The 17,201-nt window shown below is 41.1% G+C and overlaps 1 protein-coding gene across 10 annotated transcripts in view; it reads right to left on the reverse strand.

Moving 5' to 3' along the window:
- Window positions 1–2,236: 2,236 nt before the first annotated feature.
- Window positions 2,237–17,201, reverse strand: part of LOC129740678 (serine/arginine repetitive matrix protein 1) — a 182,506-nt gene continuing 167,541 nt past the window's right edge. For 9 of the 10 annotated variants that reach the window (XM_055732431.1, XM_055732433.1, XM_055732430.1 and 6 more), the window contains 3 exons: window positions 15,471–15,701; window positions 15,201–15,311; window positions 2,237–14,193 (listed from right to left, as the gene is read on the reverse strand). In XM_055732431.1, coding sequence (XP_055588406.1) covers window positions 13,724–14,193; window positions 15,201–15,311; window positions 15,471–15,701 — 812 coding nt within the window. In that variant the 3' untranslated portion in view covers window positions 2,237–13,723. The remainder of the gene's footprint in view (window positions 14,194–15,200; window positions 15,312–15,470; window positions 15,702–17,201) is intronic. The other variant, XM_055732436.1, reaches the window with a different exon arrangement.

Here is a 17,201-nt window from a genome sequence, read left to right on the forward strand (position 1 = left end):
TCACATAATAATCTGTGCATACCGGTTTCAAAATGTGATCAATTTGGCTTTGATTATCCGGACCCCTCCACGTGTATTCTGTATCCTTTCCTATAATGGAAGAAATATTCTTTAAGTTTGCAGTATGCAAGCACATTTTGAATAATTCCCCATTTGAGTTGCAATAGTCATGACCTAAAACGTCGGCTACAACCCGATTATCCTCAAGAGACTTATCCTGTATACCAATTTGTGCATTGAAGTCACCTAGTATCAGTAACTTTCTCCTGTTCTTCTTAGCCCCTTCTAGCAGATTTGCAAGAAATTTATTTTGACTAGCATTGGGAGCATGCACGTTGATCACAAAAAATAGCTCTTCACCCACCTTCATTTTTGTCCAAACAATTCCTTGATAAAGCTCCTCTGATTGTAATATTTTTGTGCCACTACCATCATATTTTCTCATAACAACTGCTAAACCTCTTGATCGATTTTGCCTTTTCCCAACTATTTTCCAATCGTAGTTTCTTGTACTTATTTCCTGACCTAATGTGTTGACTTCTTGCAGAAACGCTATGTTTATTTGATGCTGGTTTAGAATGTCATCTATATTTTGCCGTTTTGTTTTATTTCTGCAACCACGCACATTCCAAGATGCTATTCTGAGATCCTTGTTTTAAATTTTGCTTTTTTCATCACTTGAATCTTTTGAACTTTCAGCATTGTTTGTGGTCAGAGTGTTGTAGAAAACGCATTTTAAAGTTGTGATCCCAAATTAAGCTCAGAATCGCTGAAAAACGCTTCTAAAGGCCAGAAAACGCATTTTAAAGTTGTGATCCCAAATTAAGCTTAGAATCGCTGAAAAACGCTTCTAAAGGCCAGAAAACGCATTTAAAAGTTGTGATCCCAAATTAAGCTCAGAATTGCCGAAAAACGCTTCTAAAGGCCAGAAAACGCATTTTAAAGTTGTGATCCCAAATTAAGCTCAGAATCGCTGAAAAACGCTTCTAAAGGCCAGAAAACGCATTTTAAAGTTGTGATCCCAAATTAAGCTCAGAATCGCTGAAAAACGCTTCTAAAGGCGAGAAAACGCATTTTAAAGTTGTGATCCCAAATTAAGCTCAGAATCGCTGAAAAACGCTTCTAAAGGCCAGAAAACGCATTTTTAAGTTGTGATCCCAAATTAAGCTCAGAATCGCTGAAAAACGCTTCTAAAGGCCAGAAAACGCATTTTAAAGTTGTGATCCCAAATCAAGCTCAGAATCGCTGAAAAACGCTTCTAAAGGCCAGAAAACGCATTTTAAAGTTGTGATCCCAAATTAAGCTCAGAATCGCCGAAAAACGCTTCTAAAGGCCAGAAAACGCATTTTAAAGTTGTGATCCCAAATTAAGCTCAGAATCGCTGAAAAACGCTTCTAAAGGCCAGAAAACGCATTTTAAAGTTGTGATCCCAAATCAAGCTCAGAATCGCTGAAAAACGCTTCTAAAGGCCAGAAAACGCATTTTAAAGTTGTGATCCCAAATTAAGCTCAGAATCGCCGAAAAACGCTTCTAAAGGCCAGAAAACGCATTTTAAAGTTGTGATCCCAAATTAAGCTCAGAATCGCTGAAAAACGCTTCTAAAGGCCAGAAAACGCATTTTAAAGTTGTGATCCCAAATTAAGCTCAGAATCGCTGAAAAACGCTTCTAAAGGCCAGAAAACGCATTTTTAAGTTGTGATCCCAAATTAAGCTCAGAATCGCTGAAAAACGCTTCTAAAGGCGAGAAAACGCATTTTAAAGTTGTGATCCCAAATTAAGCTCAGAATCGCTAAAAAACGCTTCTAAAGGCCAGAAAACGCATTTTAAAGTTGTGATCCCAAATTAAGCTCAGATTTTCCGAAAAACGCATCTAAAGGCCAGAAAACGCATTTTAAAGTTGTGATCCCAAATTAAGCTCAGAATCGCTGAAAAACGCTTCTAAAGGCGAGAAAACGCATTTTAAAGTTGTGATCCCAAATTAAGCTCAGAATCGCTGAAAAACGCTTCTAAAGGCCAGAAAACGCATTTTAAAGTTGTGATCCCAAATTAAGCTCAGAATCGCTGAAAAACGCTTCTAAAGGCCAGAAAACGCATTTTAAAGTTGTGATCCCAAATTAAGCTCAGAATCGCTAAAAAACGCTTCTAAAGGCCAGAAAACGCATTTTAAAGTTGTGATCCCAAATTAAGCACAGAATGCACAATTGCTGTTCGGATACAAAAATTTTACAAAAAGTAATTTGGATTTTAGAATGTTTTATTTCCGATCTTTAAAAACTACCGTAGATTCATAGCGTTTGTTACCTTTTTCTTCCCATCCTAAGATTTCTTCCGAACACGTATCTTTAACAATTTTTTGTCAATGTCTCGCTGCCCTACTCGCTTTGCAATGGGTTTCATTCATTTTTCTTTTTGCCGCTGCTTAAGTTGTTCATTTCATAAGTGGTAAGTGTAAGTAGTATAATGTAATTTGGAGCTTGCAGTATTTTATTTCGCAAGAGTGTGAGTGTGTATGTGTGTGTGAGAGAGAAAATCCCATCCCCAAGCTTCAAATCTGCACCTTTGTGGTTAATAGGTTTCATTGATAATTTTTTTTTTCGCGGACCATTATCTATGGCTTTCCCATTTTGAATGATTTTTTTTATGTTTGTGTCATTTTTTTTCGTTCTGTTCACAGACTTCAACTCGGTTTAGGTTTCTCCGAAATTATTCATGTTGTCAACTTAACTTCTATGTGAGTTGTTTAAAATTATGCCGCCCCATTAACGGCTTCTTTTTTTTCATGATTGAAACGAAACGAAAAATAGAGATCGACAGTGAGTCATTTAAAACATAAGCAATGAAAATTTGCCGAATAAAACACTAACACCACTGCACCGATAGTCACTTAATCTGTAATAGAATAAAAAAAAAAACTGCTGTATAAATTTCCTTACAAAACTCGCCATTCCCTATCACAAACTTTTCACATCATATTTTCTTGCACACACTATAGCTGTCACTGTTTCGCACGCTTCCAAGATCAAGTCTCAATCGGTTCCCGTCGTCGTTGCATCACTTCGGCCCACTCACAAAATGATCCGAGGAGTGTAGATGTGTGCGTGTGAGTCGAGAATTCGAACGAAAAAATTAAGAAAGAGCGAAAGCTGTGTTTTTGTTTTGTTTTGTTACAAAAGAAAACTGTCAACCGATTTTTGTTAAAGCTGTTTCGAGCATTGTGTATAACCTAACAATTGCTGGTTTTATTTTTACGTTTCAATATCGGTAAATGATGTTCACTAGGTAGCCCTTTGCTTAAAACGAAACCGGCAAGCTGATAACAATCGTTCGATGAGTTCATGTAGTTAGATTCTTAGTGTGAAGTACATGTGATTCGATCGGTTTCAATATTTGTCAGCAAGAGATGAATGAAACAATAGCTAATAAATATACATTTTCGCATTCGCTTGCAAGGATAAGATGAGTTAATGCAATTGTTTTATTTTTTTTTCTTTGCTATAATTTAGTACCTATCGTTTAAGAGCTCCAAATAACTGGGAAACAACTTCTACCGGTCGGGAATCCGTGCATATTCGATTCCCACTAACATCAAGCTTGTAGTTGAGTTTACCCATTAATAACTGTTTTTAGAATAAGCGTGTAACGGAAAAGTATATGTATATATAGGGAGAACAATACACATGTCATTCCTCAAGTATCACAATAAGCGAAAAACTATAATTTTTATCAACCACCACCTTCTGAGGCGGGGTTCTTTCGAGTCATCTTCATTTCAATGCGTTTTTTTACTCATTAATAGGTTGCTGCTGCAAGTTTTTCGTTACCTAAAATTTCCTTGCATTACAATCGTTTAATTCTAGTTACGAACAACAAGTTAAAGTTAGGGCTTTCCATTTTTTGTTTTGTTTTGTTTTTTTTTTTTTGTTTAGTTTTTATCCGTCACTTGACGTTCAAATTATGTTTAAATGCTGATTTTTGTGTGTCTCATCACGTTCGTTTTTTATTTCCCCTTCGAATAATGACCCGCAACAAATCGTTCTTGAATTTATATAACCGGTTTTCAAACATATTAGAAAATCTTCTTAACCTGAAAACTTTTCCGTAAAAATTCTCACAACTTTGCGCTTCAATTTCACCTGTCCGCAGTCCATTAGTAGCTAGTTTTGGTTTTCCTTCTTTTTTTTTTTTAATTGTGAATTTATGTTTCTTAAACTAACCAGTTTAGCTGGTTGTCATGTTTTATTTTTGTTTCATTTCAATCATTAAATTGTTCGTATCGTCTAGTCGATTCGGTGTAGGGAAGCTGTTACCTTCCTCACAATTTCTCTCCATAAGCAATTTAGCAGAATGTTTGCCAACGTCTTTACCTACTTTTTGTTTTGGTTTAACCCATTCAAGTAAATGACTAAGTTTGTTTCGCCGTGTACCTTTCAATGGGTGGATGTGCAGTTTCGTGTTAGGGTGATTAGTTGTTGCCTTCTTTTGAGTTCTGTTTTGCTGTCCGGCATTTATTGCAATTGAACATTCTAGCTAAACAGTTCTATTTTAAGTTGTTTTTGTTATTTGCTTCCATTTGCACTTTGTAGAGATAGGGTATACGGATCGCTTCCTGTTTATTGTATCCTATCGTTGGAGTATTGCGGTGCAAGTGTTTTTGGTTAGCGATTTAATCTGCACACCTTTAACCTGTTTTATTATTGTTTCCATTATCACTAATTTGAAACGCGAGCTCCGGAAAGCTTCACAGATTTTTGTTGATCTGGGTAAACAAAAAATATTTTCATCGAAGGGTAACAGAAACCACCGAAAAACTTAACTTAAATTAGGTTTATTTTAGTAATTAATGACTTCTTCTAGTTGACAGTGTGCATACGTATTTTTTACAATTGGAGTTAAGCGCGCTCGCAATGGGTCGATTCACAATGACGTAGTTCCCTTTTGTGATGACAGTTCGCACGTCCTTTCTTTATGTTGGTATTTGTGTATAAGCAACAAAACTCTCATTGAAAGGGATTTGCTCGAATTTCGTTTCGAAATGAAATTGATGTTTGCCGTTTTGGAATGAAAGAAACTGAGGTGAAAGTGTTTGCCGAATGTGAAGAGTGGCTGATGTGAAGAGAAACTGAAAACGAAGCTCTTTCGAATGAAGTGTTTTGTGCTTATTTTCGAGTGACGATTGACTGAAAGTAAAATTGCCAAAACTTTTTTAGAGAGTTCATTTTTCTAAGTGGCCTTAGTGTTGAGCGTGTAATAACTGCTCGACTGGACAGCCCTGTCGGGAAGTGCGCGACAGATAAATCATTAACACAATTTGTAAACAAAACAAAAAGAAAGACGAAGGTGAAAAATAAATAGTTGTAGCGTGCGTTGTGCTATTTAGGCGGTTGAAAGGTGTAGATTTCCCGGTGAAAAGGTCGATTTATACCCTATATTTGAGCCGTAGTGTCATAGTGTTAGATCGTTTGAGGAAACCTGTAAGTTTTAAACTCATTTGCTCGAGAACGATTGTTAAAATTTATTTCTTAAACGATAGGTTATCGAAACAGAAATTTAACCTGCAAGGATTGTTCAACCGTTGAGAGAAGCTCCTACAGGACACAAAAGTAGTCGGATCGTAAGTAAATAACGATTAATTACCGTTTCATTAGTCTCACTTTCAATATTCGTTGTTAAAGGTTCCGATCTACATTATTTACGACCGAAAGATCTGCTAATTTGATTCCGGTGTAACGGCGTGATTGTCCGTGCGAAGAAACTTAATGTAAGTCCACAAAATCGTTTTTTTTTTAATAAAATGAATCCTTTTAGCTTTAAGCTGCTAAACAAGAAAGCTGCCCTGAAGATTTGTTTAATTGTCCGAACAATCTTAAAGATTAATTAAGCCGCCGTGGACATAACCTCACAATGTCGGATAAAGGTAATGAGACATTAGTGAATGTGAAGGAGTCAGCAGAGAATCTTAATTGCATGTACTGCGACAAGACCGATAGTGATGACGACAGGGTCCAGTGCGATCTGTGCAATTTTTGAAGCCACTATCGGTGCGCAGGTGTCACCGAAGCGGTAAAGAAAGTGCCCTGGAACTGCAAGAAATGCAGCAATATGCTGCACATTCCGAAAATAAGGAAACCGGCTAAAAAGGTGTTCCCAAACGGACAGGAAGTGCAAAGAGTGATATCGGGTCGGACTCCGGAAAATTGCGAGAAGGTCGAGCATTCCTTCAAGAATCCCCGAGTATCCTGGAACAGGAATCGGCTGCGATCGAGCAGCAACTGGAGGAGGAACAAGTGCTGTTTGATAGACGTTTGGCACTTGAACTTTATCTGTGCTTGAACGTTCTATTAACGAAAAAAGAAGAGCACTGAACTAGAGGCAGCAAGCGGAAAAGCTTCGGCAGGAAAAGGAGCAGTTAGAGGTGGAACTAGCGGACCATAAGGATTTCCTGATCCGCCAGAAACAAATGCGGGATCAGTTTCAAAAGATGAAAGCGGAGTTAAGTCGGGAGTTCGAAACGGGAAGCGAAGATGAATCGCGGGATCCGGAAATCGGTTCGGACACGACGTAGCGCAGGGTGGAGAAGCAGAATGATCCCCGTGGAGCCTACTCAAAGGAAGATGTTGCCGTACCGAAGTTGCCCATGGTCGAACGCGGATCGTACAATGAACGGCATGATGTAACAGTTCCGGAGCCAGTGAATACGCTTGTTCAATAAAACAGCATCAACAGGAACAGGTCGGAGTTTGGGTCCAAAATGGGATACGCCGGTGAAAGTGAATTCCGAACATCGTTTCAAACAATTATTGGAACAGCGTTTGAAAGAAACCGGGTATGGATCTAGAGAGGAACCGGGAATAAACGGACCGGATGATCCGGAGTTGAAGAAGCTGGAAGAGGCTTTCATCACGAAGTTGTTGGAGCGCAAAGGTAACCTCGAGTCGTATGCACAAGCATGTCACTTGAGTGCAGGACCAACCAAGGAACAATTGGCTGCGCGGCAAGCTGCATCGAAGCACCTCCCTACTTTCCGTGTAGAGCCCGAGGTCTGGTCCCAGTTCACAAGCTGTTTCGAGTACACTACAACAGCTTGTGGATTCACAAATGTAGACAATCTAAAAAGACTCCAGGACAGTCTACAAGGATTAGCGAAGGAAGCGGTTCAAAGCAAATAACTCATGCCCGAATCTGTGCCGGAAGTGATCGAGGATCTGCGTCAACTATTCGGCAATCCGGAGAAGCTGCTGAAATCGCTCGTGACCAAAGTGCTGAAGGTGCCAGTCCCACGAGTGGACAAGCTGGAATCTTTTCTGTATTTTGGGATCACTGTCAAACAATTGTGTGATCATTTAGTGGCAGCCAAGCTGCAGGATCACCTGAGCAATCCCATGCTCGTTTCGGATCTGGTGAACAAGCTACCATCCGAATATCAGCTGGAGTGGATACGTTTTAAGAGAGGTAAGATTGGCCTGCCACTCTGTATGTTCACCGATTTTATGAATGGAATCGTATCAGAAGTCTCTGAACTGACAGATTTCAAGGGAGAGCAGAAAACCGCAATGGATGAAGGAACAACCCGGTATAAAAGGAAGGAGCGAGTGAATACCCACGACGTTAAAGTGTTTCCGGCTACGCAGAATACGACACTTGTGAAATCCAGAAGACCAATCGCACAGATCACAAGCTGAGGTTCTTTGATGATTTCGCATCAATCTCGTTGTTCGAACGTCGAAAGTTGGTAGACAGGCTGAAGTTGTGCAACCTTTGCCTGAGCGACCATGGACCATATAGACCTTCAAGGTCCAGTGCGAGATAGGAAGCTGCAGAGGAGCACACCACACTCTGCTGCACTGTAATGAAGAAGCCGTCAACGTCACTGTAGCTGAGTGTAATCCACATCTAAAGATAGATCGGTCAATAATCTTCCGAATGATACCTATCACTTTGTACCACGGAGAAAGTGCTGTCGACACGTTGGCGTTTCTGGATAAGGGAGCTTCAACAACACTTGTTGAGAGCTCGTTAGCTAAATCGTTGGGCGTTGAAGGAATCCCGGAACCTCTTGTCATTGTGTGGAAAGGAAATGTCAAGTGAAACGAAGATACTTCACGGAAAATCGTCCTGATGATATCCTCTGCAGCATCTCGACGGAAGTTCAGGCTGTCGTCTGCCCATACCGTGGGAGAATTGAAGCTGCCGTTGCAGAAGACGAGTTACGGAAGCATTGTCGAAAAGTATCGACACTTGTGCGAAGTCGCTTTGTCGAACACCAAGATAGAGGTTCCCACAGTTCTCATCGGTCTTGATAATCTACACCTATTTGCCCCTCTGGAGTCCAAGGTTGGTGCCCGGAGAACCGATTGCCGTGCGCTCAGCGCTGGGTTGGACAATCTACGGTCCCGATTTGAGATCGGAACAGCGACATAGCTACTTCAATCACCATCTGGTTCAGAGTTTGAATAATCGGGAATCTGATGGCGGAGCAGTACGTCCAGGAGGAATTGCCTTCACCGTTTGGGCAGTTAATGAAATCGGAGGAAATTCCCAGAGCCCGTTACATCCTAGAATCGACAACCGTTTGTGTAGGCGACCGCTTCGAAACGGGGCTCATATTGGAACAAGAACCCGTGTTTCCAGAAAGCTATCCAATGGCGTCGAATAGGCTGAGGAGCTTCGAGGGTTCAACCGAGAACCACACCTGCAACAAAATATCAACCAACAGATCGAATACTACCTGGCCAAAGGTTTTCTGCCACAAGGCCACGAAAGAGGAACTATTGAATACCAATCTCTCTTCCGTGTGGTATGTTCCGCTAAATGTAGTACTGAATCCGAAGAAACCACATAAGGTACGCTTGGTGTGGGATGTAGCGCCCAAGTCCCAATGTGTTTCCCTCAATTCTTACCTGCTCAAAGGCCCTGATCTAATGGCATCACTTCCGGCAGTCATCAGCAAATTTCGAGAGCGTCGAGTTGCCGTGGGAGGTGACATAAAAGAAATGTACCACCAGCTCAGGATAAGAGATGCAGATAAGCAGGCGCAAAGGTTTCTTTTCCGTTATCCGCGAGATGATCATCCTACTGTGTTCGTAATGGATGTAGCCACCTTCGGCGCTGCCAGTTCTCCGTGCTCGGCGCAATACATCAAGAACCTCAACGCCCAGCAGTTCTCTACTAGGTATCCAGCAGCAGCAGCAGCAGCCATAGTTCACAGTCATTACGTCGACGACTACTATGACAGCTTCGACACCGAAGAGGAAGCTATCGAGCGGGCTAAAGAGGTACATTTTATTCATACGAAAGGTAGATTCGAAATTACCAACTGGACAACTAATTCCACTGAAGTTCTTCGATGCTTGAGTGTTGACGGTGGCTCCAGAGAGTCCATCCATTTGAACCGAGATAAAGCGACACACTATGAACGAGTTCTCGGCATCATGTGGGATACCCAGAACGATGAATTATCTATTAATTAAAATGTTCGTTGGTGCTGGCTCGATCGAAAGTGGCACCGATTAAACAACTTTCCATTCCATGGCTCGAATTGAAAGCAGCAGCTTTGGGGGCGAACCTGAGTCTCGCTGTCAGGAACAATCATTCCCTTCCTATAGGCCAAACTTACTTCTGGAGCGATTCTCAAACCGTTCTCTCCTGGATTCAATCTGATCAACGTCGTTATCAACCCTTCGTCGGCTTCAGAATCGGAGAAATTCTGAGTCTCTCCAAATTGACGGACTGGCGTTACGTTCCGACCAAGCTGAATGTAGCAGATTCGCTCACCAAATGGGGTCGTCTTCCAAATCTTTCGGGCGAGGGATCTTGGTTTCGTGGCCTGGAGTTCCTGTACCAGCATCCGTCGAAATGGCCTAAACAAAATCTTCCCGCTGCAAATACAAAAACGGAAATCAAAGCAATATCTACACATTTTCCACAGTGTTGAGCTCCCGAGTTGCCTCATCGACGTGGCCAGATTTTCGAAATGGAATGTAGCAGTTCACACAGTGGCGTGCGTCTTCCGGTTCATATCTAACTCTCGGCGTAAGGGTGCTGGCAAGCCCATCGAAACTGTCCTGTCTACACCAAAGCTTAAACGGCTCATCATGATCGAAATTTCATTCATAGGGGTTCCGTTGCGGCAAGATGAGCATCGACGTGCTGAAAATGTCCTCTTCAGATTGGCTCAAAGCGAGACCTTCAGTGACGAAATAAAAAAAACTGAAGCGGAACTCATATCTACCTTTCCAAAAGTGGTTGCCGTTGGAGAAATCGAGTCCTCTCTTCAAGCTGGTACCTTTGATCGACGCAGATGTTGTGCTGAGGATGGAAGGGCGTTCCGAAAAAGCGGAGTTCCTCCCCTTCGACCTTCGATTTCCGATTATTTTACCAAGAACCCACTGTGTCACGGATCTTTTGGTTCAACAATACCACGAGAGGTTTGGACACGGATATCGAGAAACGGTGAAGAACGAAATCAAGCAACGTTTCGTGGTAAGCAGTCTCACAAATTTGATTAGACGAACCGAGAGAAGCTGCATATGGTGTAAGGTCCGAAAATGTCTACCAAAGAATCCCAAAATGGCTGCACTACCCGTGCAAAGATTAACCCCTTTCAAACGGCCGTTTACTTTCGTTGGTCTTGACTATATGGGTCCAGTTGAAGTCGTCGTTGGTTGCCGCAGAGAAAAACGCTGAATCGTAGTGTTCACGTGTATGGTCGTTAGGGCGGTACATTTAGAAGTCGCCCACAGTCTTACCGCGCAATTATGCATAATGGCGATCCGCCGTTTCATAAGTCGCCGAGGTCCCGCCTCTGAATACTTTTCGGACAACGGGACGAACTTGCGAGGAGCGAGTAAAGAGATAATCCAACAAGTACGAGAGATTGACAACGTTTGCGCCGACGAATTTACGACTGCTATCACGAGTTGGCACTTCATCCCACCAGGAACACCCCACATGGGAGGGGCGTGAGAGAGGACAGAGGATGGTGCGCTCGGTGAAGCAGGTCATGGCAGCCTTAGACGACGGACGTCGATTGAACGATGAAATTCTCTTGACTACGATAGCTGAAACTGAGGACATGATCAACAGCCGGCCCCTTACTCTTGTATCTACGGATCCAGTGGTAGGTGCACTTTGTCCAGGTTCAGATCCCAACGAGCCCCATGAAGTCATTAAACCTACCAACCATGCAGAAGCACTTCAAGATGCTTACAAGAGGTCTCAGCAACTGGCCGACGAGTTATGGAAGCGGTGGATAAAAGAGTACGTGCCGACCGTCAACAAGCGTTCCAAGTGGTTCTCCGAAGCAGATCCTCTTAAGAAAGCATGATCTGAAACCATCATAACATCAGAATTTTCGTTGTTTAGTTATAAATAAAGAAAAATTAGCATCAGAAAGATTCAACCTTCAGCTTGATAATTGCAATTTGGTTTGAATAAGTTACCTGTATAAAAAAGTTATAAGAATATGCCTAAACCAAGCATATTCTTAAAGCGGGAGTCAGTCAACGGACAACATTCAGTAAGTGAAGACGTGTGTCTCCCTTTCGACCTATAGAGTATAAATCGGATCGTGGTGATTATTTTTTCATTGTTTGATTCTTGAAACATCTAATTTCTTAACAACTCTTTTTTTCCATATTTTTCATCCCAAAATCGAGCTCAGAACTATTACTCAAAATGAGTGAGTGAAAATTAAATGGGGACCCAAATGTTTGCTTTATTTCCTCAGCGTGTAGCATAAGAAAATAAGGAATCAAAACAGGAACTGTGAAGTGTCAAAAACAATTATGTCAGCCAATGCGTGAATCGACCCATAAAAATTCCCGTGTGTTAAACAGAGAAAGTAATAGCTTTCACTCCAATTTCACTAGGACTTGCTGTCATTCTGATGGAAATCTGTGTAAAAGTAAAGAGCAAGCTTTATTTTTTTTAGCAAGCCCAAGCCAAATTGCTTTAAAAATAAAAAAAAAACAACTCAAGTGAATTTAATCGATAAAGGGCTCGACCCCATAGCGAAATTGGTAGAACGCTTGCCTTCTACGGCGAGGTCCATGAGTTGGAACCCAAGAGGATCCCAGCAAAAAAAAAAATCTGTGAAATTTCCAAAGCTGTACTTTCAGCGTAAGACTTCTAGCAATGACGGTGTTTTTCTTATACGTAGGTTTATCAATGGATGAATGTTATGTTTTCCGTCAGATAAGTCAGAGTTTTGCAAATATAAACCTACCATTGTGAGCGTAAAAAATACTATTCGCAAAAAGCATTCACGTCACATGTGGTCGGGATATTTGTTGCTGATTTTGTTTTTGTCTTTCAAATGCAGTTCTAGCTCCGAACTAAGCACTACTACTGTCGATGCGTAAAGTATGGCGTGTTTCTCGCAAAAACTAGCAAAACGTAGGACCAGAAATTCGACGGCTTATGGTTTTTGTTTTCACTGATTTCCTGTTTATGTTACTGCTCTGTGTTTGTATATGCTAACAAATTCCGAGAGACCAATTTTCTACTAGCGAAAAATGGACGGGCCATTCATATTTAGACCTAATCTGTTGCTCTTTGCTTCTGTGAGTAAGTAGGTATATTGATAGTTTGTAATTTGTGTTTCGCCTTTTATTTCTATCCGATAAAACTGAGTAGTTGAAGCTAAAAAACAAAGGCCAAATAAAAGAGCTTTTGAGAAAAACTTTTCTCTTTCGAACGCAAGATAAAGCGTGGAGGCGAATTGGAGAATTAATTCGTTTTAATCGATCTTCCAGGAGATTCAACTTTCAACTAAGGTAAAAACTTTTGTCACCGAGTCCGAATCGGGCCGGATGCGTTAGCCTAATTAAATATGCAGCAGGAACAGGAAATTTTTTTTTGGATCGAACGGAAGTTCCTGGATGCTTTAAGAGGCGTTCTCAATTTAATTCGATCGAATTATGTTTTATTCGTTCATACGGAAACGAAAATGTCAAAAAGCTTGACCTGGTTAACAGTTGAAAGGATGAAAATTTCTGCTCAGATAGAATTATAAAATGAACCTCATGCAATCTGTAACGGATCATTCAATGAACTAACGTCAGTTACCTAAACACTGAAAAAAACAGAGTGATTAATTTTGCATGTTTTATGAAAAAACAAGCTTTGGTGAAATTTTTTCTCTAACGCTATTATTCGTCTACCCTGTAGTCGCGGAATGATACTGTTTATGAGTGATAATTGTTGTAGATATATCTGATTGGTTTTTTTTCTTCTCACAAACTGACAATCCTATCTCCTAAAGCAGTTGCTAGGTGAAATTATTTGTAAGTAGTGTGCCGAGAAGAGAGGATTCTTGCAAACTGGGAGACGAGAGACTTGTCAGAAATGGTACCTTGCGTTTTTTTGCTATGCATTGATCTCTAGTCATCAAACTCGTCTCCAGAACCTCCCTTCCATTTCATCATTGTTTCACTTCTTGGATATCTACGGCAAGTACAAGAAATAGAGAGGCATTGGTAAGGGTTGTTCAATCATCGCAGCTTGCCAAACTTCCGGAATCAATAGCTCTGAATTCCCTTTAACATTTCTTGGTTGTGTGAATGCAAGCATGGTTGAATACCTTCGGATACAATTCGTTCGATCCTAGTCTACGATTGAGTCAAAGATTCATCTGAAATTATTTTTAAAAAAATCCCTCTAGAATGTTCATTCAGCTATACAACAAGCTCTCTACGGGTAAGTGAATTACACAGAAACTCGGAGTTTAAGCCTCGTCCGGTTTGGCTCCATCCGGGTTGCCCCAGAACCGATCGAACCGGTCCCGGGCCTTGTCCAGAACATCGGTAACGACGCTGCGGGATCCGAGCGGGGAATTGATGTCCGTGTCGAAGGTCGGATCCTCCAGACAGCGAAGCGTTGACCCGGGTACCGGCTTATCGAACCGAACTTCGGCAGCTGGAGCAGAAGCCACAGGAGCTGCTGCAGCTGCTGGAGCCGAAATCGGAGCCGCAACTGGCACCGGAGCTGCTGCTGCTGTATTCGTTGTAGTAGTTGTTGATGCTGCTAAAGGTGCTGTTTCGGGTTTTGTCGTTACAGTGTGGGCCACGGCTGGGATTCCTGCCGAAGTTACCGTGGTCGGATTTGCCGACGACGTGACTGATGATTTGGATTTGGGCTGATCTTCGTCGTCTTCGTCCTCGGATTCCTTGATTGAATCGGGTTCCAATTTGTTACCTAGATAGAGAGCAAGAAAGCTGTGGATCAGTAACTGTTGACACCCATGACGGGTTCAATTCATTTATTGTACTAGCAATCGCTAGAACAAAATGTTACGTTGTAATGACTGGATTGACTAATATTATAAGATTGTCTGTTTTATTTGTCTCGTCTATCTCATCTATCTTGTCTGTCTTGTCTGTCTTGTCTGTCTTGTCTGTCTTGTCTGTCTTGTCTGTCTTGTCTGTCTTGTCTGTCTTGTCTGTCTTGTCTGTCTTGTCTGTCTTGTCTGTCTTGTCTGTCTTGTCTGTCTTGTCTGTCTTGTCTGTCTTGTCTGTCTTGTCTGTCTTGTCTGTCTTGTCTGTCTTGTCTGTCTTGTCTGTCTTGTCTGTCTTGTCTGTCTTGTCTGTCTTGTCTGTCTTGTCTGTCTTGTCTGTCTTGTCTGTCTTGTCTGTCTTGTCTGTCTTGTCTGTCTTGTCTGTCTTGTCTGTCTTGTCTGTCTTGTCTGTCTTGTCTGTCTTGTCTGTCTTGTCTGTCTTGTCTGTCTTGTCTGTCTTGTCTGTCTTGTCTGTCTTGTCTGTCTTGTCTGTCTTGTCTGTCTTGTCTGTCTTGTCTGTCTTGTCTGTCTTGTCTGTCTTGTCTGTCTTGTCTGTCTTGTCTGTCTTGTCTGTCTTGTCTGTCTTGTCTGTCTTGTCTGTCTTGTCTGTCTTGTCTGTCTTGTCTGTCTTGTCTGTCTTGTCTGTCTTGTCTGTCTTGTCTGTCTTGTCTGTCTTGTCTGTCTTGTCTGTCTTGTCTGTCTTGTCTGTCTTGTCTGTCTTGTCTGTCTTGTCTGTCTTGTCTGTCTTGTCTGTCTTGTCTGTCTTGTCTGTCTTGTCTGTCTTGTCTGTCTTGTCTGTCTTGTCTGTCTTGTCTGTCTTGTCTGTCTTGTCTGTCTTGTCTGTCTTGTCTGTCTTGTCTGTCTTGTCTGTCTTGTCTGTCTTGTCTGTCTTGTCTGTCTTGTCTTAAAAGCAACACATGATACTTACTAGGTAATTTAGATTGTTCTGAAAGCTCTGGCGGTGCTGATTGTGGTGCTGGTGGTGGATCTACGGGAGTTGAGACCTTGATCTCACTATGAGGCCGAATCATTGGATCACCTGAAAGTTTTGTTTTTTTTTTCAAAAATGTCGTTAGTTGGATACGCCTTCGTTGAAGAGCTAACTCTAACTTATCATGCCAATTGCAACCGCCGAGTGAGAGCTATCTTGTCTTGTTTCGGCGGTTTTCACTACAAGAAAAATTTTGTTTGCCCTCACCTGTTGCGCACTCACCTTCTCGCACGTTTTGGGTGACGGTGAAGGTTTTGCCGGTGTCCAGCGGAACGGTCCAGTTGACCGGATCCGGGGAACGCATAATGATCTGCTCCGGCGATTTGACCCGAGTTGGTTCCGGCGGTGATTTGATGATCTGCTCGGTTATTTCCGGCGCCGGCAACGGACTGACGCTAGCTGCCGAAATTCCACCGTCCTTGTCGGCGTCCTCTTCGTCTAGTTTTTAAATTTAGGGGAAAGAAATAAAATGAAACAATTACTTTAGTAAAGAATTTGAAACCCTCTTAATCAAACCGGTGGAAATGAAAATCTACTTGTGTACACTGCATGATCTTGGACGGAAAGGAAATGTTTAGCACAACTGAAATATTAATCGAATACATGTAATGAATTAGTCGATATATTACAGAAATATTGGTATACTTTAAAAAATGCTGATGAAGTTACAAAGAAAGTATTCACTTTATTCAAGTAAAATTATGAAAATTCATCGGAAACATTCAAAAAAACAGATTTCATTTCTAAACATTAACAATAAATACCACGATTCCAGAATTCAACAGTGACAGTAAAAGTTTTGAATCATTAGCTGACTTACATTAATAATTATTAATTTTTTTAGTTGTAAACAAGAGCTCTGAAATATTAAATTTTATTCCAATGATCGTCATCGAATTTATTATTTACGATTCCTAGGAAGTTACTGTGCATTTGCATTTCAATGCAACACTCGTGAATGCAAGTATTGAATTTGAAAGTCAAAAATAGAGTAGATTTCTGTATTTGTTTGATTTATGATATAAAATGGAAACATCTGAAAAGATAGAGAACAAATTCAAAATACTAAGACTACGGATGATTCAATGAATGAAAGAATGATGATGATAGAAAAAGCAATAAAAAGCTACATCTACGGAAATCGGGAAAATTGAAACATTTTCTAAACAACCAAGACCACTACGTCACAAAACAGTGGTTCTCAAACCAGTTCGAAATGTTTAGTAGTACAACACCAAAACACACAGCATCAACAACCATATCGAGCGTTTATTCTCGAAACATTCCAACAGTTGAGCGATGCCGATTAAACGAATTCAGTTTTCGGGACAGTCAATGGTGAGTTCTAAATTCAACTACAAGGACTCAGGAAGCTGTGCAGATGTTAGCATGAATCAGTCACACAATTTAAAAAAAAAAACGAAAAATTTGAATAACTATGACGCACACACACATGTCAAAAGATCCCTCTCATCAGTAAACCGTAACTTAAAATGAACTCACATACATACACACAAACACTCACATACAGCACACAGATCATCTCGATCTCCGACCCCGAGGGACAAAAGATAAGGGAAACAAAAAACCGGAACCGGAAACGAGACGATCTCGAAGCGTTATTTTGTTAGGCGGACGGGTGCGTTCTTAATTTTAAAGTTACTGTTCGAATTCATCTTATTTGTTGACGATCTGGTGCCAAAAAAAAAACTAGTTAGCTGAACAAATTCCCAGTTGTTCTTTGCTTGAAGTTCAAGCTTTTCCAACCGCTAGCTGGTGGGAAAAGTTTGAACCCCTGTTTTAGGCGCTGCAGGTGTTCGAAAACGGACGCTGACGGATTTGGAAACATGGACAATTTTACGAAAATATGAAGATGGTTATCGAAATAATCTTTAAAACAAAATGTTACCCCGTTGAAACTGTTCAATAGTTTAGGTA

This window comes from Uranotaenia lowii, chromosome 1 (assembly GCF_029784155.1).
Source record: "Uranotaenia lowii strain MFRU-FL chromosome 1, ASM2978415v1, whole genome shotgun sequence".
Classification (NCBI taxonomy): Eukaryota; Metazoa; Arthropoda; class Insecta; order Diptera; family Culicidae; genus Uranotaenia; species Uranotaenia lowii.